This window comes from Muscardinus avellanarius (genome assembly GCF_963383645.1).
Source record: "Muscardinus avellanarius genome assembly, chromosome: 2".
Lineage (NCBI taxonomy): Eukaryota > Metazoa > Chordata > Mammalia > Rodentia > Gliridae > Muscardinus > Muscardinus avellanarius.
The window spans coordinates 189899074-189922952 of record NC_137787.1 but is presented as its reverse complement, the minus strand read 5'-3'; the positions used below and the strand labels follow the sequence as shown (position 1 = coordinate 189922952).

General features: G+C 45.9%; 1 protein-coding gene across 1 annotated transcript in view; it reads left to right on the top strand.

Moving 5' to 3' along the window:
- SLC15A1 (solute carrier family 15 member 1) overlaps positions 1 to 23879 on the top strand; it is a gene marked incomplete at both ends in the record, with an annotated part of 45725 nt that overhangs the window by 5590 nt on the left and 16256 nt on the right. The window contains 13 exons of the mRNA XM_080689496.1: positions 6032 to 6137; positions 6233 to 6374; positions 7430 to 7549; positions 9128 to 9227; positions 9454 to 9544; positions 11984 to 12067; positions 14511 to 14593; positions 18793 to 18879; positions 19596 to 19685; positions 21750 to 21794; positions 21928 to 21960; positions 22041 to 22126; positions 23444 to 23525. Of these exons, the coding sequence (XP_080545622.1) occupies positions 6032 to 6137; positions 6233 to 6374; positions 7430 to 7549; positions 9128 to 9227; positions 9454 to 9544; positions 11984 to 12067; positions 14511 to 14593; positions 18793 to 18879; positions 19596 to 19685; positions 21750 to 21794; positions 21928 to 21960; positions 22041 to 22126; positions 23444 to 23525 (1149 nt within the window). The remainder of the gene's footprint in view (positions 1 to 6031; positions 6138 to 6232; positions 6375 to 7429; positions 7550 to 9127; positions 9228 to 9453; positions 9545 to 11983; positions 12068 to 14510; positions 14594 to 18792; positions 18880 to 19595; positions 19686 to 21749; positions 21795 to 21927; positions 21961 to 22040; positions 22127 to 23443; positions 23526 to 23879) is intronic.

The following is a 23879-nucleotide window of genomic DNA, read 5'->3' as shown; positions in this document are numbered from 1 at the left end:
GAAACAGGGTCTCTTAAGCCAGTGCGGCTGGCTCCGAACCAGCACGATCCTCCTGTCTCCGCCTCCCAAGCGCGGGGATTACAAGCGTGCGCCACCACCCCCCGCTAATAATAATTTTTGAAACAAGGTCTCACTAAATTGCAGAGGCTGGCTTCAAACCTCTTGTCTCAGCCTATTAATACGAGAATTACAGTTGTACATGACCACACCCAGCTAGAGAAATTCAATTAAGTGGTGGGGATGAGCAGAGTTTCTAGTTATTTTTCTTCATTCTCTGTCTCCCCTCTCCCCCATATACACCCCTGGGTCAATAATCATAGAAATGTATAACAGACTTATTAAATTATTTGGACACATGCAAAAAAAGGCAAAACCACTTCTCAGCTTAGAATAACAATAAGAATCAGCACGTATTTCGTGAGTACAGCTGTCCAGGTGCTGGCTGAGCTCAGTGGATGGGGAGTCTGAATTCTAGGCTTGGCTTCCATCACTACTTGAATCCAAGTTATCTAAGAGTGATTCCAGAAACATCGGACCCCTTGAATATGCTGATTTGCTTTACTGCCATGATACCAGCTACAAACACATGACAAGGCCAGCAGGATCTTGCCGCCGTTGAAATCTGAGCTCAGGCTCTTCCTCCCGTGGATCCCACTCCACACTCCTTTCTAAGATAGCAATCCTGTTGACACAGGAACCTGCAGATAAGAAGTGCTGACCGCGGCCAACATCCAACAGATAGCTCTGCATATCGGGAGAGCGTGGCAACCTCTGCCCTGCAAAGATGGTAGTGATTCTTGGAAAGGCACACCTTTCCGAACACAGAATATTTCTGAACACAGAATACTTCCTGCGTGCTGACTGGGTCCCAGATCTCTGACTTATTCCTGAGCAACTTCAGAGATTTCCTTTTTCTTGTCTTAGTTCTGGTGCTGAAACAGTATCTAAACTCTCTGGGCACTTTAGTGTCTCTTCCGTAACCCTATTTATGTTTGAAGTAAATATTATTTAGCAAATACCAAGTGATATATATATTTTTAAATTTTATTTTATTTATTTATTATTATTATTATTATTATTATTTGCAGTACTGGAGATTGAATCCAGGAGCATTTCTGAGCTATAGCCCCAGCACTTTTTATGATTGATTGGTTGATTAGTGGTACTGGGGATGGAATCAAGGGCATTCTACCTCCGAGCTACACCCCCCAGCCCTCCTTTCCATTCTTTATTTTGAAACAGGGTCTCACTGAGTTGCAAAGGACCTCACTAAGTAACTGAGGCTGTCCGCGAACCTGTGATCCTCCTGTCTCAGCCTCCCAAATGGTGAGATTACAAGTGTGCGCCACCACGCTCAGCTATGTTTTATTTTGAAAAAGGGTCTCAGAAAGCTAATGGGGGCTTTGCTAAATTGCTGAGGTTTTGCCTCAAACTTGCTATCTTCCTGTCTCAGCCTCCCAAGTACTAGGATTAAGGGCATGTGCCAATTATGCCCAGCTGTGCTGGGTAATATTTACCAAGATAAAACTGTCAGGACATGAAATCTTTCCATGTGAACCAAAATTTTGAGGACCCTGAGAAGGAAAGAGTGGCCGTGAAAATCAGGGTCCTTGTGGAGTGTGCGTTTTCAAGCCTCCTGATTTTTCATGGTAAGAACACTGTCAGCCTCTTTCTGGATCTCTGGATCTCACTCCTTGTTGTTATTTTTATTTTTATTAAAAAAAATTTTTTTACAGTACTGGGGATTCTATCTACCCAGGGGCATTCTATCTCAAAGCTACGCTGCCAGCCTTATTTATTATTATTATTATTTTTTTTTTTTTTTTTTTTTTGCAGAGCTAGGGATGGAGCCCAGGGGCATTCTACATCCAAGCTACACCCCCAGCTTTATTCTATTCTTTATTCTTTATTTTGAAACAGGGTCTCAATGAGTTGCAACGGACTTCACTTAGTAGCTGAGGCTGGCTTCGAACCTGCCCAATCTTCCTGTCTCAGCCTCCCAAGTACTGGAATTACAAGTGTGCACCACCATGCCCAGAATCATTTTAATGTGTGTGTGTGTGTGTGTGTGTGTGTGTGTGTGTGTGTGTGTGAGACTGGGGATGGAACCTAGTGGCTTTCTACCTCTGGACTACACTCCCAGACCATTTTGTTTTATTTGGCATTATTTTAATTTTGGAATAAGGCCTTACCAAGGCACCACACACTCAAACTTGTGAGCCTCCTGCCTTATCCCCCCAAGTTCTGGACTTACAGTCAGCTCCTCCATGCTGAACTTTTCCCAGAATTTTAATAGCAGAAAGAGTTAGGAATTAGGGTTTTGTGAGACCAGGAGGGCATATTTCTCTCCTTAAAGCAGAAACTAAAATAGCATGTAAAATGTTCTTAAGCCAGGCGTAGTAGTGCCTGCCTATAACCCCAGTACTTGGGAGGCTGAGAAAGAGGATCTTAGTGACTCTCATCAACCTAGTGAGACCCTGTTTCAAAACAACAACAAGAAACAAAAACAAAAAAAAGAGCTGGGGGTGTAGTTCAGAGGTAGAATGCCCCTGGATTCAATCCCCAGCACCACACACATACACAAATTAAATAAAAATAAGTAAAGTGCTCTTAAGTGGGCCAAGCTACAGACCCTGTGGCGTGAGGCCCCTGGGGCTGCGCTGAGCTGGGGAAGTGGAAATAAGCCCAGCAGACTGTGCTGGAACCAGAGGGGATGCTCCTGCCCAGGAGGTGAGTGGGGCGGCCCGGAGCTCACGTGGGGCTGGCTACGGAGGTCAGCTTACCATGGACTGGGACCCTGGGCTTGCACCCAATTAAGAACTCAGGGCAGCAAATCTGCGAGGAAGGGCCCCGAGTGGGGAAGCATGCAGGAGGCCGGCGCGGTCTTTTGTATTCGCTCTCTGCTCTGGACAGCTGGTCCCTCCAGTGCTCTGAGCCAGGGAAGCAATGGATTGACCTGTGGAGAGCTACTAGGCGGCAGGACACCACAGCCTGCATTTGCTTCCCAAAAGGTGGTACCTGGCCCCGCAGCGCCGACCTCACCTTCGAGTGCAGATCACAGCTACACGGAAAAGTCCCGTCCTCAGACACAAGCCGCGGCGGCCAGCACTGGTTTCCACCAGAGCCGCTTTTGCCGAGGGCAGCTCTGGGTCGAGATGGGGATTTGAGGATTATTTTGAATTCTCCAGTGCAGCGCTTTTGAAAGCACGCTGCCTGCACTGGCGGCGGCAATGGCCGAGAATGTATCAGGAATGCAAACTCGGCCACGCGTGACCTGCAGCGTCAGCAGCTCTGTTCTCCCAGACCCAGGGGGACTCTGAGCCGCTCCTAAGTTGGAGACCCACCAACCCACCACTGGCCACTGATTCCTAACAGAGGCAGCGCACGCCCAGGCCCTGGGGCAGAGCACCAAGATGAGGTGGCTGTGGGCTGGGGAGGGAGGAGGCTGCAGCCTCAATGGGAAGGATGTGGCTTGGATGGATGGATGGATGGATGGATGGATGGATGGGGCAAGGTGTTGCTGTAGGAAGAAGGATGAAGGGAGAAGACTGGAGGCCAGAGCCAGGCATGGTGGAACACACCTGTAATCCTAGTACTTGGGAAGCTGAGACGGGAGGATCGCAGGTTCAAGGCCAGCCTCGGCTACTTAGTGAAGGCCTCTGCAACTTAGACCCTGTTTCAAAAATAAAGAATGAAAAACAGGTGAGGGTGTAGCTCGGAGGTAGGATGCCCCTGGGTTCAACACCCCCAAATACTGGAGACCAGGAAACAGGTCACCTCTTGTCAACGTACATGGGAGGCAGACTGAGGGCTGTGCAGAGATCTCGTGCTTCTGAAGTTGTGGGGCCGAGGCGCATGTTGGATTCAGACCACGGAGCCCGCTGTACTGGTTTGCGTCCGCTGTCTTCTATTCTCAAGCTGCTTCTCCTTTTTCTCTTTTTTGAGGAACTGAGGATGGAACTCGGGGCATTCTACCTCACTAAGTAGCTGAGGCTGGCTGCAAACTGAGAGCCTCCTGTCTCAGCCTCCCAAATGTTGGGATTACAAATGTGTGCCGCCATGCCCAGCTGCTTCTCCTCTTCCTCCTCCTTCTCCTCTTCTTCCCTCTCTCCCCTCACTTTCCTCTTCCTCCTCCTCCTCCTCCTCCTCTTCCTCTTCTTCTTCTACTACTACTACTACTACTACTACTACTACTACTAGGGATTGAACCCAGGGGTAATCTGCCTTCTACCCTCCGAGCCACACCCCTAGCCCCTTTTTAAAAATTTTTTGTTTCAAAACAGGGTCTTGCTAGGTTGCTGAGAATCTTGCTACTTGAGGAGGCTGTCCTCAAACCCACAACCCTCCTGTCTCAGCCTCCCAAGTACCAGGATTACAGGCATGTGCCACCATACCCAACGAGCTTTCTCTTGGTCCTCCATCCCAGTCTTCTCACAATAGCCTCTATGAGCAGTAGGTATGGAAAGCGGCTGGGATGCAGAGGTGCCGGTGTGAGGGATAGCATGCCATTCTGTCACGCGAGGGACCTGGGCTGGGCTGGAGTCAAGGATCTGTACCACCCCTTATCACACCGCGATGCTTGAAGGATGAGTCAACGCAGGACTAAGGCATAAGCAGGAAGGGCCAGAGGAGGGGCAGAAGGGTGGCAGAAGGGAGCTGTCCTAAGGACTTTGGCTGAGTATACACAATGGACGCATTCAGTGAAGTATGCTTGGGGTTCTCCGTGTGGGGGAGGTCCAGAAGGAAGGCAGGGCCAGGAAACAGGAGATCGTGATGGGACCCCCACTGTGTGGGGGTACCCAAAGCATTTTATATCTCAATCCTTTTATCCTCATCAAAGCCCAGTGATGTTGTGGGGAGTGAGGACCACACTCAAATGGTTCCATTTGACCCCACTACTGTCTTTGAAGTGTTTTCGGGAGGAAACGGTCAGGCAGGATCCTCTGAGTTCTGCTTCCCACTCCTGACTGCACACAAGAATCGCCTGAGGAGCGTATTACAAGAACATCCAGAGGTCGGGCCCACCTAAAGACGGGAGGCTGCACTGTAGGGCGGGGATCGTGGAGCGGGCAGGGGCCGGGTGGAAAGAACACCTCCTCTGTCCCCAGAAGTCAGGGCTTGAGATGCAGCCCAAGGATTGACTTTTAATGCTGGCCTTTTGTTTTTCTTTTAGGGATGTCCAAGTCGCGGGTAAGTGTCCTTTTCTCTCCTCCCGTCTGTACATCCTACCATCTGTTTTACTCCTCACTGTCCGGAGCTTTGCTTCATACACTTAACAGGTACGTATCGTACTTGTTATGTCGTGTATGAGCTTGCATGTGCAGTCCTCTCCTTAGGAAACGCTGTGTCTTTCCTGCTCAGCCTCACAATACAGCTAGTTGCTTTTGCTTTTCTTTTTGCAGTACTAGGAATTGAACCTAGGGGCATTCTACTGCTAAGATACACCCCCAGCCCTGTTTTTTTATTCTTTAATTTTGAAACAGGGTCTCACTCAGTTGCAGAGGGCCTCACAGAGCAGCCGAGGCTGACTATTAACCTGCGATCTTCCTTCTCAGTCCCCCAAGTGCTGAGATGACAAGTGTGAGCCCCACGCCCAGCTCGATTCGTTGCTTTATGTAATTGCCATATCAATGTGGACCAACTAATGTAAAGGGAAAAGAGTGCTCCAGTTCAGCTTCAGCAGGAAATGTCTCCAGCAGAGGCTCTTCCAGGTCAAAAGAATGACTCGTTTTTATTTATTTATTTATTTATTGAGGTACTTGGGGTTGAACCCAGGGGCATTCTACCTCCAAGCTATACCCTAGCTCTTTTTATTTTTCATTTTGAAACAGGGTCTCACTAAGTTGCCTTCGGCTCTCTATAAATTACCTAGTCCTCCTGTCTCGGCCTCCCAAGTCCTGGGATTACAGGCAGGCATCAACATGCCCGGAAGGAATGAGTAATTTTTAAAGTCAAAATTCTGCCTCTGGAGGGTCACTGACAATTTTCCAAATATGCATCGGCACAACTTTGTGGTCACGAGCCCCTCCAGCCCCGCGCGTTCTCTCCTCCCCAGAGCTGCAAGGGTTATCCCCTGAGTATCTTCTTCATCGTGATCAATGAGTTCTGCGAGAGGTTCTCCTACTATGGAATGAGAGGTAACTCCTGGTCTCCCCTCGCCCTTGGGTGAAGAGCGCGGTGCCCGAGCCAGCCCTAACTCTGCTCCCTCCTCCTCCCACCTGCCTCTGCGAAGCGCTTCTCATCCTGTACTTCACCAATTTCATCGGCTGGGATGATAACTTCGCCACGGCCATCTACCACACCTTCGTTGCCCTGTGCTACCTCACGCCGATCCTCGGTGCGCTCATCGCCGACTCGTGGCTGGGGAAGTTCAAGTAAGTAGTCGGAACTTTCTCTTAACCAAGCCAGAGTGTAAACATGAGCACTGGGGTTAGGGGTAGGAGCAGCGGGGTGTGGTAGCACACACCTGTAATCCCAGTACTTGGGAGGCTGAGACAGAAGGATCACGGGTTCACAGCCAGCCTCAGCAACTTAGCGAGGCCCTCTGAAACCTGGTGAGACCCTGTTTCAAAATAAAAATAAAACAAATAGGGCTGGGATGCAGCTCAGAGGCAGAATGCCCCTGGTTCCATCCCTAGCAACACACACACACACACACACACACACACACACACACATCCCACTGAGCATAAACTCTTTGGAGGGTGCCAAGAGTGGTCGCATGTGATATTGTCAGGAGAAGTTCCTAGCACTTAACAGAGAAGGAAGTAGAGGTTCTTCTAGGCCAAAGGAACAGCATGGGCAGAAGTGAGAATATTCATTGTCTCCAAAGAATTCTAAAAAAAAAAAAAAGAAAAAAGAAAAAAGAAAAAAGAAAAAGAAAAGAAAAGAAAAAGAAAAAAGTGGCTCGTGCCTCTAATTCCCATCCTTAGGAGGCCAAGACAGGAGGATTGCAAGTTCAAGGCCAGCCTCAGCAACTCAGCAAGGCCCTTTGCAACTTAGTTAGGTCCTGTTTCAGAATTTTTTTTTTAAGTAGAGCTAGAGGTGTAGCTCAGAAGTAGAACACTCTTGGGTGTTAAAAATCATCATCATCATCATCATCAAAGGATGGTGTGGCTGTCATCCTGGCCATAGGTTAGACACTCAGTGTTTAAACCTATAAGTACTCATTTCTATACTTAGGAGAAAAATAATTAAATCTTCCAAATGGTTAAAAAATAAAGTAGGTCTTTCCCCTCCTCCTGGTCCTCTAGCCAAAACTTTGTGCTACACTCAAATATTATCCCTTGCTAAGAGGTACCACTTTTATCTAAGTTTGAGAAACAAGTGGATTCGTGACTGGGCTCTGGTAAGTTTCAAAGGAGGGAGGATGGGAAGTGGATAACAATCACGCAGTTAACTGGGAATCTCTTAACCCTTTGAAACGCAGGACAATCATATCACTCTCCATCATCTACACGATTGGCCAGGTCGTCATCGCTATCAGCTCCATCAATGACCTCACAGACCACAACCAAGATGGGACCCCAGACAGCATTGCTGTGCACGTGTGAGTTGACCGTCACCACTGCCCCCTACCCCAGTTATTTGGTCCTCTTATCCTTCCTCTTGTTCTATGAGAATGAGGAGCCCCCTCCCTCACCAGCAGCACAGAGAAAGCTATTTAATAGACCAAGAGGTGGATTTGCAATACATCGCCATCCTGATGGCTGCTCTTTTTTTTCTTTCTTTTGTGGACTGAGGATGAAACCTAGGGGATTCTACCTCCAAGATATGCTTCCCACCCTATTCTTTTCTTTTGAAATAAGGTCTCCCTAAGTTGCAGAGGGTGGCTGTGAATCTGGAATCCTCCTGTCTCAGCCTCCCAAGTCCTGGGATTACAAATGTGCACCATCACGCCCGGCCGGCTGCTCATTTTGACTCAGCTGTCTGGGTCTGACATTCTACTTGTATATGGTCATTGGGCAGGGTCTACCCTAGAGGGACATAGTTCTTGTAGACCTTGGTCCTTGACACCTTCTCAAGACTCCAGTACCGTTAGCTTCTCCTCATGGGCCACACCGTGGCTCGTTTTTCCATAATTCTGTTTTATAAGCATTTGTCCAGTTGACTCTTCTGGGCTCTTAGAGGCATGGATGCTTCCTCTGCTTGGTTAATTCCCCACGCTGAAGCTGACCTTCAAGACAAGATAAAGATTGTCTCCTGGTTTTGTGCGTCCGCTCCTTGACCTCTGCTACCTCATCTCATGGGCTGGGTAATATGATTGGAACTCAGGTTAATATCCCCAGTGCCCACGCTCTGGCATGTCGGTCAATCAGATTGCTGCTCAGACCCTCGAGGTTCACCTTTGGTGAACAGAGGGGACAGTGTTGGTGCGGGGAGTGGCTAGAAGCGCAGTCGGCTGCTAGACTGCCAGGTCCCACTCTGCCCAGAGAAGTGACATAACATCTAACCAATTGTCGTGTGTGTGTGTGTGTGTGTGTGTGTGTGTGTGTGTGATTGGAGATTGAACCCAGAGGAATTTTACCTCTGAGCTACACCTCCAGCCCCGTTTAGTTTTTATTTTGAAACAGAGTCTTACTAAGTTGCCAAGACTCGCCTGAAACCTGCAATCCTTCTGTCTCAGCCTCCCAAGTACTGGAATTACAGGCACGTGCATTCAGCACAATAATCCCTTTGCCCTGTTTCTCTGCAATCTTCTGTTCTTTGAAAACAAATTAAGATTATATCATGTAACCCAACAGTTTGCTTTGCAATGAAATCATGTCTCTTAACGACTGTGATGAGTCCGTTTCGGTTACATAAGACATAATGCTTGCCTTTGTCCAATTAGCATTTCCTGTGTCTGCGTGCGTACTGGGGCCTTGTGCGAGCTGAGCGCACACTCTCCCACTGAGCGATACGCAAGCCCCTTAGCATTTCATTTACCCATTCTTTTGTTGGAAACGATAAGACTACAAAAGAACTCTATATGTGAGTCTTTGTTCATATTTGGAGCCATGGCTTTCATTTTTCTAGACGATAAATTATTAGATAAAGTATCTAAAGTTAATAAGTGTCTAAAGATAAATTTCGGGGAAGGCTCCTGCTTCTAAGCACCTTGGCCCTGACTCACTCCTTTCTCCAGGGCGCTGTCCATGATCGGCCTGGCCCTGATAGCTCTCGGTACGGGAGGGATCAAGCCCTGCGTGTCTGCCTTCGGTGGTGATCAGTTTGAAGAGGGCCAGGTAAGAAAGATCATGTGCCTTTGTGCAAACCACGTCCGTGATTACAGTCCATGCCTGTCACATTCCACGGGCACCACGTCCGCTCTCCATCCCAGTCTTTTCAAGTATGTTTGAAAGTTAGATACTGACCCGGCTGAGCCGGAAGCAATTGAGGTACCAGCCCCACGTGCGGGTGACGTCTGGCCCAAGTCACCATGCCCACCATGCTTTCTCCTTCCCATGACAGGAAAAGCAAAGAAATCGATTCTTTTCCATCTTTTATTTGGCCATTAATGTTGGAAGTTTGCTGTCTACCATCATCACCCCGATTCTCAGAGGTAAGACATATCTGGAAGAGGCTCCTGTTTTCCCTAAGTCCTTGTCTTCGTGTGTGTGTGTGTGTGTGTGTGTGTGTGTGTGTGTGTGTGAACTAAGGTATACTTTACCACTGAGATATATCCTTAATCTCTCCCTACTTTATTTTTTTATTTTGAAACAATATCTCCCTAAGTTGCTGAGGTTGACCTTGAACTTGTGATCCTCCTTTCTCGGCTCTGAGTCACTAGGATTTATAGGCATGCACAGCCATACCTGGCTTAAGTCTTGGTCTTGTTGGTTCTGTTTTGCTCTCTCCGTCCCTTACAGTTTAACGGTTCTACACGCTGGGCTGTACACAGAAACCGGAAGACGAGCTGCTTTCCTTTCAAGTGTAATGTCCTTTCCAAATCTTACTTGAGTCCTGTACTCCACTGACCAGCGGAGGTTCTACAAATTCCTGGCACAGGCATTGATTTTTTTTTTTTCATTTTTAAAGCAAATCCCTTTTTCATGGTGAAAGATACAAGTTGTGAAGGGTATTTAGAACCACATGTGGGGGGCTGTGGTTGACATTTCAACCTTCAAGCTTTGCTCTCCGTGGTGTATCCGTGAGTCAGAAGGAATTCAGTGGGCAAGGTTTTCTGCTTTGCTTTCCTATCGACTGCAGTATTTCCCAGTCGAGCATGGTGGTGCACGCCTGTAATCCCAGTATTTGGGAGGCTGAGACCGGAGGATTGCAGGTTCAAAGCCAGCCTCAGCAATCTAGCCAGGTCCTTAGCAACTTATTGAGACCAAAGGAGATTATACTTGAAATAAAAGAAGCTCAGTAAGGGTAAGCCTCAAAAATAAAAATAATAACAAAGGTCTGGGTGTGTAGTTCAGAAGTAGAAAATAAAAATCCCAAAGAACTACTCAGAGAAAGAGAACAAGACAGTAAATATCATAGACCATCACACACTCTCTGATCTTTGGGCTTGCTTGAGTAGTATTGAGAGTTGTAAGTTTCCCATGTGGAGGGGAGTAGTTGGCATTATTTGGGACAAATTAACAAAACCATGGTATCCGCACTTGAATCAGATTAAATTATGAATAGGAATTTATATAGTTTTGTAAAGAGTAGTTATTTGAAGATACGCTTATACCCCATTCCAAATTGTTTTGCACAAATATTTAATAGCTTTCATTTGTGTGTGTGTGTGTGTGTGTGTGTGTGTGTGTGTGTGTGTTACTAGGGATTGAACTCAGTGGCTTTCTACCTCTGAGTTACACCCCCAGCCCTTGCTGATCTTTTAAATTTTGAAACAGGGTCTCACTAAGTTGCTGAGGACCTTGCTAAGTTGCTGAAGCTGGCCTCAAACCTGTGAACATCTGATCTTAGCCTCCCAAGTCCTGGGACTGTACCTGGCTTAATAGCTTTCCTTCTTAAGTTATGTTACCTTACCTCTCCTACTTCCAGATTTTTCTAGAGTATGTACTATGCATATTTAAATCATAATATGTGTTAAAAGATTATTTTTAAAAATAAAAATAATGTATCTCATATAAACATAAAATGAACATTTGACAGAGATTTCATATTACTTAGTAATTAATGGGGAAATTGGAAACATGTTTCAGTCAGTTCAAATAAGGATTTGACTAACAGGGACTTTGATTCTTTATAAGGGGAAAATAATTTTGCCTTGCCATAGAAGAGAACCATTTGTGTGACTATCTCTTAGTAGTTAACATCTTTTTCTGCAGAATGGTAAAATAGCTCATCAATGTCAAGATCCTTATAGGATCAGATCACTGCTAGAGTCTCCAGCAGCCTATGGAAAGAATTTCTAGTAATCTCTGATGCCCCTTAGCAACCCTTAATTGTTCTTCTCAGCAATCCTAGGGTTTCACAGATAAAATAACCCTCTATCAGTGGTAGCAAACTATGGCCTTTGTGCCAGATCCAGAAACCTGGGTAAGGCCATCATTTAATATTATCTCTGACCACCTCTCTCAGGCCCCACACAAAGGCAGTTGAGGAGTTGTGTCCCAAACCTAAACTATTTACTGTCTGTCCCTTCACAGAAAATGGATCCATTTCGGCCCGAGGCCATCTAATTGGGACCTCGTTGCCATGAATACGGGGGATGCCGCTATAGTTCCATTGCCCCTCAGCTTTTATCTACTGAGTCCCCTATAGATGAGCTATTGCACCCAGCCCATATTTACCTCCCCACACTTGGGATGGTCACAGAACAAACGCACGTCTATTTGGGGCTGAGATTAGACTGTCTCCGTCTCCTCCTCTGTCCACTACAACACTGCTTTGCTTGGCCAGCACTGACATCAGCAAGGCAGAGGGCCATGTCTAGGACATGAAGTGAAAATATCCTTCGAGAACCAGAGGGGGATTTTGAAGAATGGGAATTCTGTGCATTGCCAACGCCATAATGGATTTCAATCTTGTCATTTCTCTCCAGTTCAAACCTGTGGGATTCACAGCCAGCAATCTTGTTACCCACTGGCCTTTGGGGTTCCCGCCGCCCTCATGGCTTTATCCCTAAGTAAGTAAAAATCAGTTGCATTAACACAAGCCTATGACCAGGTCAGGCCCTGCATTATTAAGTGATTGTCACTAATATTTTTAAAGTCAAGGTAATAAGCCACAACAAAAAGTAGTGGAAAGAATTGCCATCAGGTTTAACTGTGCTCTCAGAGAGAGAAGAAAGGAGGGTTGGGCTCTTGTTAGAGGAGATAAGATCGAAAAAGAGTGTGCAGAGGAAAGGAGCAGCTGAGTTGGACATGAAGGATTTGGTACCATTGGGCGGATGAGGCGGAAGGTGCTAGAATCTGCTCACCTAGCTGCAGCCAGGGCTCAGAGATCGCCGTGTGCTTCCCTGCAGCTTGCTCGAGAAATAGCAAGCTGGTCCAGTCGCCACTGGAATATTAGCCCTGGACAATCTACTGCCCGTAATGAATCATCCCAAAATGCTTCTACTAGGACTCCTTCTCTCTGGAAGGAAGCTGTGTGCGTGTTGGATGCACTGATTTGCACACTAGCTCTTGGCATTGGTATCTTAGGAAACGCAGAGTCCCAAGGCCACCTGGGGTCCCCTGGCCTCTCCTCTCTCCAAGGAGGGCGCTGTTGGCAATGGCGCCACTTTTTCTAGTATTTGTTCTCAGCTTTTACTGGTCTCTAATCGGCCAAAGGACAATTTTGCTTCAGCCTTACATTTATGTGAGAGCTCGGTATTCTCCACTTTCTAATCTGTCTCTTTTCTTCCATGATTCTTCAAATACTGAAACACTCCCTCGGAGGCTTACTTAAGCCTCTCTCCTATTCGGGGTGGAGACAGAAATCGTTTCCCAAGGTGTTGCTTATACCAGACATTGTATTAAGTACTTTATGTAAACTCCCCTTCAATTTATGTAAGTCATTCTTAGATGAAAGCTTAGCTTTTTTATTATTTATTTATTTATTTATTTATTTATTTTTGCGGTACTGGAGATGGAACCCAGGAGCACTCTACCTTTGAGCTACACCCCTAACCCTATGTTTTAGTCTTTTTTTTATTTTTTTATTTTTTTTTTTTGGTGGTACTGAGGATGGAACCCAGGGGCCTTCTACCTCTGGGCTATCCCCCCAGACCTATTTTATACTTTTTATTTGGAAACAGGGTCTCTTAAAACAGCAGAGGCTGGCTTCAAACCTGTGTGATCCTCCTGTCTCCGCCTCCCAAGTGCTGGGATTACAAGCGTGAGCCACCACGCCCAGCTCTTTTTTATTTTTAATACAGGGTCTCACTGAGTTGCCAAGGGCCTCGCTAAAGTAGCTGAGGCTGTCTGCAAACCGTGATCCTCCTGTCTCAGCCTCCCAAAAGCTGGGATTACAAGCATGCGCCACCACGCCCGGCTTATTTTTTATTTTTTGAAGAACTGAGAACAAACCAAAGCCTATACATCAACAGAAACTTCTATGCTTGAGTTAGGCTTCAGTTTCTCAAAAACTTATAAATTAGAATATTAGTTGGCAAAATAAAATATAAGCTTAATCTACTGGACATCGTCACCATCCATGTACTGAAGAAGGTTGGCTACGGGCAAGAATACAGTGGACATCTTCTTTATCAGCCATAAAGAGCCTCAATAGTTACAGTACTTGAGCTATGCTTGAGAGTTAGCACCTGACAAAATCTTACTTGGGAAAATGAGCAGAATTTAGGTGATCCACTAGTGTTTCTTAGCGATCAAATTATGGTATTAGATAATCAGAAATCATCCTAGTAGAAAGACTGTCTTCAGTGTCTCTTACAAAAATGCTTTTTTTCTAAGCTATTTTTACAATGTGCATTTTGCTAAAAAAAAAAAAAAAATCTACGGAAAAACAGTCTCCTTCATAGGCCATTTCCAAATTTCATAAAACTACCATAGGTGGGATCCACTGTTGCTGTGCCTCTGTGCAGTGAACACAGAAGAAAAAAATCTGCCACAGGTGATTAAGTAGAAGTTGCAACAGATTCATTTCTTTTTTTCCTCAACATTAAAAAAAAATAATAATAATGAGAGAATTTCTCTTGCCATTGCAACCAGAAAATTAGAGCCACGTTAGTTGCCTCTGTAGAACGGTGCATGAATCCGCATATGAAGGCAGTTGATCCCTTTGCCTCACTTAGAATGGACTGGACTCGTGCGTAGCTGGCTGCACAGGGCGTCCACCGGCCGGCCCGCGTGCTCGGAGGCTTATCAGGATTGGGCTTTAGCGTTTGTGTATTAGGGCTCAATCACAGCATCGCTCGGAGCCCTTTGTGATTGTTAGAGTCCAGAGCATTTTATTAACTGTGAGGTGAATGAGCAAACCCACTCTAAATGTCATCCAGTTGATTCCAAACAAGATTTCAACTTAAAAGCAAGCAAGCAAAAAAAAAAAAAAAAAAAAAACCGTCATCGCTCGGGCCACAGGAGTCCTTGGTAAATGCCTCGTTGACTGTCTTCTTCTGCCCGATCTAGTTGTGTTTGTCGTCGGTAGTGGGATGTACAAGAAGTTCCAGCCGCAGGGCAACATCATGGGGAAGGTGGTCAAGTGCATTGCTGTAAGTATTCAGCTCTCGCTCAGTGACTCTGCCCATCCCTGGACCTGCTAACTCCTTGAAGTTAAAATTCCATTAAGCTTTGACTTTCCTTAAGCACATTTCTAGTGTTCTTAACTATTTTGATAAGTTTTACTTTAAAGTAGAGACTTAGTTTAGCAATGGGAAACAAGAAGACTCAGACCCTCTGCCCTCAGGGTCTGTAATGCTACTTTCAGGAATAAGGACAAGAGAATAATTTTTAAGCTGGTCATAATAGTGCACAGCTGTAATCTCACTTACTTAGGAGGCTGAGACAGGAGGATAGCAGGTGTGAGGCCAGCCTCGTCAACTTAGCAAGGCCCTCAGCAACTTAACGAGACTGTGTTTCAAAAAAAAAAAAAAAAAAATAATAATAATAATGCCGGGCGTGGTGGTGCCCGCTTGTAATCCCGGCGCTTGGGAGGCTGAGACAGGAGGATCGCACGGGTTCGAAGCCAGCCTCAGCTACTTAGTGAGGCTCTCAGCAACTTAGTGAGACCCTGTTTCCAAATAAAATATAAAAATGGGTCTGGGAATATAGCCCGGAGGTAGAAAGCCTCTGGGTTCCACCCCCAGTACCACCAATAATAATAATAATAATAATAATAATAATAATAATAATAATAATAATAGTAATAGAAACAGCCAAGATGTCCATCAACAGATGAATGGATTACAAAACTATGGGATATGTACACAATGGAATTTTACTCAGCCATAAAGAAAAACACAATTACATTATTTACAGGGAAATGGATGGAACTGGAGGATATTATGCTAAGTGAGATTAGTCAGTCACAAAAAATAAGAAATCGGATGTTTTTCCTAATATGCGAAAGCTAGGGAGAAATAGGTAACAGGAGGAACTCTAGATGAAGAAGGAGAGCCTTTAGAGGAGCAAATAAGGCACCTGACTGAGGGATGGGGGCGGGAACTCTCTAAAGCTCACGCTGTACTTAAACATACCAAAGTCAATCACTAGAGCACTGGAAGGAGGGACGGGGACGTAGCGGAGTGGGATCAGGTGAGGGCTAATGGGTGATGTGTGCAGGTGTGTCTCCACAAGTCTCTTATCCCATTAAGATGTATGACTACAATGCACCACTTAAAAATAATATTCAAAATAATAATAATAATAATAAGGTAGCCAGGCATGGTGGCACGTGCCTGTAATCCCAGCACCTGGGAGGCTCAAATAGAATCACAGGTTCGAGGCCAGCCTTAGCAACTTAATGTGACCATTATTTCAAAATAAGAAATAAAATTGGCTCGGGGAATAGCTCAGGAGCACAATGTCCCTGGGCTCAATCTCCAGTGTGTGTGTGTGTGTGTGTGTGTCTGCATCTGTGTCTTTCTCACACACAGATGGCAAAACATTTATTATTTATTTATTTATTTATTTAGTAGTATTGCGGGTAGAACCCAGGGGCTTTCTACCTCCGGGCTATGCTCCCAGACCTATTTTATATTTTATTTGGAAACAGGGTCTCACTAAGTTGCCGAGAGCCTCACTCAGTAGCTGAGGCTGGCTTCGAACCTGGGCGATCCTCCTGCCTCAGCCTCCCAAGCGCAGGGATTAGCTGTATCTATTTACTTATTAATTGTGGTACTGGGGATTGAACCTAGAGTTATTCTACCTCTGAGCTACGCCCCTGGCCCTATTTTATTTTGTTTTTAAGATATTTTTGAAACAGTCTCACTGAGTTGCAGACGGCCTCATAAGGTTGCTGAGGCTGGCTGCAAACCTGCAATCCTTTTATCTCAGCCTCCAAGTACTGGGATTACAAGCATGTGCTACCATACCCAGATTAAAAAAAAAAAAAAGAAGACTTTAAAAGAAAACATATTTAGTCTTGTTTACAAAGAACATTTGGTAAGCCGGGCGTGGTGGCGCACGCTTGTCATCCCAGCATTCGGGAGGCTGAGACTGGAGGATCCCGGTTCACAGACAGCCTCAGCTACTTAGTGAGGCCTCTGCAACTCAGTGAGACCCTGTTTCAAAATAAAGAATAAAAAGTAGGGCAGGGGATGTAGCTAGGGGGTCAAATGCCTCTGGGTTCCATCCCCAGACCTGGGAAAAAATTTTTTTATGAACTTGCAGAATTCAGATCCCTTCATCTGCATAAGACGTGTGCATAGAGATATGTTCACACACAGGAAAGCAGTGTGGAGAGGAGAACCTTCAGACAATGGAATCAAATTTTCCCTTTGTATACTTTTCTTTTCTTTTTCTTTTTTTTTGGGGGGGGTGGTACTGAGGGTTTCTGGAAACCCTTCTACCTCCGGGCTAGACTCCCAGACCTATTTTTATGTTTTTTATTTGGAAACAGAGTCTCTTAAGCCAGAGAAGCTGGCTTCGCCTCCCAAGTGTGAGGATTACAAGCGTGCACCACCACGCCCGGCTGTATACTTTTATTTTTATTTATTTATTTATTTTATTTTTTTTGCGGGTCTGGGGATGGAACCCAGGGGCATTTGACCTCTGAGCTACACCCCCTACCCTATTTTTTAATCTTTATTTTGAAACCGGGTCTCATTGAGTTGCAGAGGGCCTCACTAAGTAGCTGAGGCTATCTGCGAATCGCGATCCTCTGGTCTCAGCCTCCCGAGTGCCAGGATTACAAGCGTGCGCCACCGTGCCCAGCTTATCCTTTTATTTATTTATTCTTTTTGGTGGTACTGGGGGTGGAACTCAGGGGCTTTCCACCTCCGGGCTATACTCCCAGACCCATTTTTATATTTTATTTGGAAACAGGGTCTCACAAAGTTGCTAATAGCCTCACTAAGCTGAGGCTGGCTTCGAACCTGTGCGATCCTCCTGTCTCAGCCTCCCAAGCGCAGGGATTACAGGTGTGCACCACCACACCCGGCTCTATACTTTTATTTTTAATGAACATATTTTTAGTGAACATATCACTCTGGGGAAAAATGTGCTATGTTATATTTATTCGTGTGTGTGTGTGTGTGTGTGTGTGTGTGTGTGTGTGTGTGTGTTACTAAGGATGAAACCCAGGGACATTTGATTCTTTATTTTGAAACAGGGTCTCACTGAATTGCAGAGGGCCTAACTAAGTAGCTGAGGCTGTCACCGCGATCCTCCAGGCTCAGCCTCCTGAGTGCTGGGATGACAAGCGTGCACCACCACTTCGCTTTTCCTGAAGACCTCTCCTAGACAACACTGGCAGAGTCTTAGTAGCCTGTCACTTTATGATGGACGGGTCAGCATATTTTTCTGATCAGTGTTATCCTCTATTATAATAAATTCAACCAGGCGTGGTGGCGCACACCTGTAATCCTGGTACTTCGGAGGCTGAGACAGGAGGGTTGCAGGTTTGAAACCAGCCTCAGCAACTTAGTGAGGCTCTGAGCAACCTCATGAGGCCTTGTTTCAACATAAAAAATAAAGGGCTCTAAGGGTATAGCTAAGAGGTAGTATGTGCCTGGGTTCAATCCCCAGAACCACAAAAATAAATAAATAAATGAATAAATAAATAAATAAATAATATGCTCAACTCTAACCTTTTGTATGTGCTGGGAATTGAACCCAGGACCTTGCACATGCTAGACAAGTACTCTACCACTGAACTACATCTCCAGCCCTAACTTTATTTTCATATATACATATATATATATATGAAAATAAAATAAAAATATATTTTTTTGTGTAGCGAATTCTCACTGTTAAAATGATGTTCAACACAGTTTTTAGAAAGCTTTTAATATTTTTGGAACAACATAATACGGAAGTCCAACTTTTAAAACACAAACCTTATGAAATCTAAACCTAGGCCGTATATTTTCATAAAGATTTAACAACCAGCCAGGTGTGGTGGCGCACGCTTGTAATCCCAGCATTCGGGAGGCTGAGACCGGAGGATCCCAGTTCGCGGACAGCCTCAGCTACTTAGTGAGGCCCTCTGCAACTCAGTGAGACCCGGTTTCAAAATAAAGAATAAAAATAGGGCTGGGGGTGTAGCTCCAAGGTCAAATGCCCCAGGGTTCCATCCCCAGTAACACACACACACACACACACACACACACACACCCAGGTATGCCTTTCAGGGCTCATTATGGTAGTCTATACAATGTTCCCTTTTGCTTTACTCACATTTTCCATTAAAGGGGGTTTATTTGGAATGTGTTGGCTCTCTTCTCAAATCTGATTTCTCTTCCTTCCTTAGTTTTCCATCAAGAACAGGTTCAAGCATCGGAGTAAGGAATTTCCCAAGAGAGAGCACTGGCTGGACTGGGCGAAGGAGAAATACGACGTGAGTGAAGCCTCCTCGGCAGTCCCTGCTCCTCCACGCGCAGCGTCCAGCACTCACGATGCGGGTGCTGAGGCTCCCTGGGTACAGTCAGCGACTGTAGCCCTCTGCGCTTTCATAATGTGTTCAATAGACTAAGTGCTTTCAGAAAACAACAACACAGCTTGAAGCCAGGAATGTTGATGCCACCAGTAATCCCAGTACGTGGGAGGCTAAGACAGGAGGATCAAAGGTCTGAGGCCAGCCTCCATGTCTTATGGAGATCCTGAGTCAAAATAAAAAATAAAAAGTGCTAGGGTATAACTTAGAAGTAGAAAATCCCTGGGTTCAGTACTTAGTTAACAGAGAGAGAAAGAAAAAGAGAGAGAGAACTTGCTCAACAAGTTGCTTTCTCTGGAAGCAATATTATCATTTCATAGCTTTATCTACCTTTAATTTTATATAATCATGATCACGTAATTTGTGTTTGAATATAGAAAAGTTAAGGGGTGATGGTAGCAGCAATAGGATTCACATTTGGTGGAATTTACATTTGGCAGATTGGAGCAATTTCCTCCTAAAATATGCATTCACTCATATTTTCTATAGATTAGAAATTTTCTAAAGAAACCCGTGGTGGCGGTGGTGGCGGTGGTGGCGGTGACAATGAGTCATCTCCCAGCTTGTTCCTAAATGCAGATGCCCCCCACGCAGCCGCTCTGATTCCTCCCTCCCCGCAGGAGCGGCTCATTACTCAGATCAAGATGGTGACGCGGGTCATGTTCCTGTTCATCCCGCTGCCCATGTTCTGGGCCCTGTTTGATCAGCAGGTAACGCACACGTGCGCCTCTTCGGTCAGCAGACACACTGCAGGTTCCGCCTGCACGGAGCCAGACTTAGAACTCATGGCTCCTAAGATAAAGGTGCTCTTCCAGTTTCTTCTTTCTGCTTTATTTGTTAGATCACATTGAGTTGAGTTTTTAAGTTTTCTTTTTGTTCTAGAAGCCCCTACCCACGTTTCTTTTGAAAAACAATTTAAAAAAAACGGTGAGATATGATTAAGTAAGTCGCCTTGGGGGAGAGAGAGCAGAGCACCCGTCACTCTTGCTTATCAAGTGTGAGGGCAGGGAGTTTATTTTCTTGCTGGGCACAGTGGCGCAGGCCTATAATCCCAGTACTTGGGAGGTTGAGATAGAAGGATGTCAAGTTTCAGGCCAGTCTGGGTAACTGAGAGCCTGTTTCAAAAAAATAAAAATAAAAAGGGCTAGGGGTGTAATTTATGGTAGAACGCTCTTTGGTTCAACCCCCAGTAAAACAGAAAGAAAAAAAAAAGAGTTTGTTGACCCAGCATGGTCAAAAGACGTGTTGCGTTTGATTATGGAATATATAACGGAGAGGGGCCTGCTTTCTTCCACTTTCGAATGGAATGCTTGGCCAGGGGGGCGCACGCTTGTAATCCCAGTACTTGGGAGGCTGAGACAGGAGGATCGCAGATTCGCAACCAGCCCTGGTAACCTCATGAGGCTCTCTGCAACTTAGTGAGACCTTGTTTCAAAATTAAAGAAATAAAATCGGGCTGGGAGTGTAGTTCAGTGGTAGGATACCCTTAGTATCATTAATTAATTAATTAACTAATTGAAATGGAATGCTTGGGCCAGACGTACCACTCAGCAATGTGAATTGACCGGGCTCTAGTCCCTACTCTGAGCAGGCACCCAACCAGGCCAGACAGGCCTCGTGCTTTGGTCTCGATCACGTCCCTGAGCCGCACCCTGGAGCCTTGCTCGGTGGCTTCAGGTGACTCAGTGCTGAATGCTCAGTAGCCAAAGTGGCAAGGTGCTGTTTCTTTAAGAAATTGTGAGCACATGTGTTTTGTTGTACAGGAAGGGTTGTTGTAAGGGCAAACCACCTCTTGGAAAAATTTGAGCGTGCCTATTAATCCCTTTATTTGTAAATATGAGGGTTTGCGTGTCTAATAAAGAGAAGGGTGCAGTGCTATGTGTTGAATAGGAGCTTACTGGAATCAACGCTGGTACTTGTCGCCCTGTAGCCGGGCGACTCAGGTCAGAACTCTCAGCCCCAAGCTGAGCATGGAGACGCATGCCTGTCATCTCCCTACTTGGGAGGCTGAGACAGGACTCAGCCTCAGCAACTTAGTAAGACCCTGTTTCAAAATAAAAAAATAAAGTAGGGCTGGAGGTATAGCTTTGAGATAGAAAGCCCCTGAGTCCAATCTCCAGTAACTAAATAAATAGGCAAAAACTCTTAGGCCCTTTCAACAGGTCATAATCACCCACTGAAAGGTGTGAGGGCCAAAACAGAGATGGTCGTAAAGCTCTGCACAAGTGTTTGATATGTTAAGAACTAAAATGGGGACAGATTTCCCGACTGCGATGTCCTCCCGGTGTGACTGAGATTCGTACTGAAACGTTTACATTTTCCAAGAAATCATCACATAGGGTCACCTTTTATTATGAAATAGGTTGACTCTAACTAGGCTGCCTTCATTCCTACTCATCACTCTCTTGAGAGAGGACCCTCCGGGCCCCCTACACTGTCAAAACCAGTTCTCAGTGGCCAAAATGTCCCGGACCCGATGGCAGTGACTAGCCCAGTGCACAGGGCTGCTCCGGCCGGCGGTGTCGGCCTCCCAGCGGCCTCGGCGGGGCGCTCTGGTGTCCCCTGAGGAAGGTCCACGCCAGAGCTGTGCTCTGGCCGCGTCCCCTACCAGGACACCGTACCTTAGAGCTGGGAGCCCACCGGCTCTTCGAAACAGCTTCAAATCCCCAAATATTTCAGACCTCAATCTTGATTTTCAAAAGACTCCACACTGACTTGTAAGACTTTGAAAAGCCTCGCTCTCCACTGACCTGACCAATGTGTTCTTGTTTAAGGGCTCCCGGTGGACCCTGCAGGCCACGACCATGAATGGCAAAATCGTAAGTGTGGACATCATGACCTTTACCTTCCCGGGTCACGACTCTTCTCTGTCTTAGGCCCTTGGTCTTCTTTTTCTTTTCTTTCTATGACTTTTCTTTAATGAGATCTCCCCCCTCTGCCCCCTCTTTTTAGGGAAGTATCGAGATTCAGCCGGATCAGATGCAGGTAAGAAGAAACCCTGAAGTTGCTTTCAGAACCCAAGTCGCCCCTGACGCCGCACTGACGTCTCCTCTTCTTCTCTGCAGACGGCGAACTCTGTCTTGATTGTTATCCTGGTCCCCATCATGGATGCTGTGGTGTACCCCCTGATCTCAAAATGTTTCAATTTCACGTAGGTGCCTGGTTGCTTTGGGCTGATGGAGGTGTCTCTCTCTCTGCTTCTAGTGGCTCAGGGAAGGGTGCCCCGGCCACCACACCACCTTGATGGTGGAGTTTTAAAAAAATGAATTACAGCCTAATGCAGTGGCACACGCCTGTAATTCCAGTACTTGGGAGGCTGAGACGGGAGGATTGCAGGTTCAAGGCCAGCCTCGGCAACTTAGCAAGTCCCTCAGCAATTTAGCAGAACTCTATTTCAAGTCAAAAAGGGCTGGGAGTGTAGTTCAGAGGTAGAAAGCCCCTGGGTTCGATTCCCAGTACCAACCCTCACAAAGTGAAAACAATGAATTAGAGAAATGTTTGTATGCAGATGTTCCTAAAAATGTCTTAAAACAAAAACTCAGCCAGGCATGGTGGCACACACCTAGAACCCCACTACTTGGGAGGCTGAGACAGGAGAACTGCAGGTTGGTGGTCAGCCTCGACAAATTAGTGAGGCCCTCAGCAACTTTGTAAGACCCTGTTTCTAAACAAAAAAATAAAAAATAATAAAAGGGCTGGGGGTGTAACTCAGAGGTAGCATGCCCCTGGGCTCAATCTCCAGTATCACAAAAAACAAAACAAAACAAAACAAAAAAACCCACACCATTAGCAGCCGAAAAGAGCCTCTAAAACTCTCTTATGTATGTAAACGATAAAAATAAGAATGTTAGCTGTACATCTATGTATGCACAAGTTTTTTTTACCCCATTATGATGTATAAATACAGTGTGCTAATAAAATATTTTTCAATAAATAAAATTAAATTAAAATTAAAAAAAAGAAAAAAAATATTAGCTGTAATCCCAAGTATCACCTGAACTACAGTTTATACCAAATATAAAAATGCAGATGATGCTGGGCGTGGTGGCGCACGCTTGTAATCCCCGCGCTTGGGAGGCTGAGACAGGAGGATCGCGCAGGTTCGAAGCCAGCCTCAGCTGCTTAGCAAGGCTCTCGGCAACTTAGTGAGACCCTGTTTCCAAATAAATTATAAAATAGGTCTGGGAGTAGAGCCCGGAGGTAGAAAGCCTCTGGGTTCCACCCTAGCACCACAAAAAAATAAAAATAAATAACTAACTAAATAATAAATGATGCAGATGAGAAGCTGTATCTCATCTTCCTTCCTTAGCCTCGGTTTTGAATAACTCAGGGAGCGGTGCTGCCCGGCTCACGCTTCTACGCGGGGAAGCTGGTGTGCTGCGGGTGGCAGGTGCGGTGCTTCCTTTGCGACAGACCCTTCGATCCTCTGCATAGGACTCTGAACATCACCTTCTTCTTGCCCCATCAGCTCCTTGAGGAGGATGACAGTTGGAATGTTCCTGGCTTCCATGGCCTTCGTAGCGGCTGCAATCGTACAAGTGGAAATTGACGTGAGTTCTCCCTCGCGTGGCCAGGGCCCTTTCCTGGTGGGCTCAGGTGTCCATCTCTGTCCTCCTCTCTCCAGGACCCCAAGGTCTCTTCCTGCCCACAGCCCCTTTCACTCCATAAACACCGTGGATTCTTACCACTGCGGGGTGCAGCTAGGGATGCGATGGAACGGCTAGGCTTCACTACATAAATAGCTTCCGCTCATAACACAGTTCTCATGATGGGAGGCAGGCTTGTGGAATTTGTTCTTTTGCCATCTGAAATCCTAGAAAATCTGGCAAACAAACAAGGAAAACTTCAAAAATGTGGAAATTTCCGGGCGTGGTGGCGCACGCTTGTAATCCCCACGCTTGGGA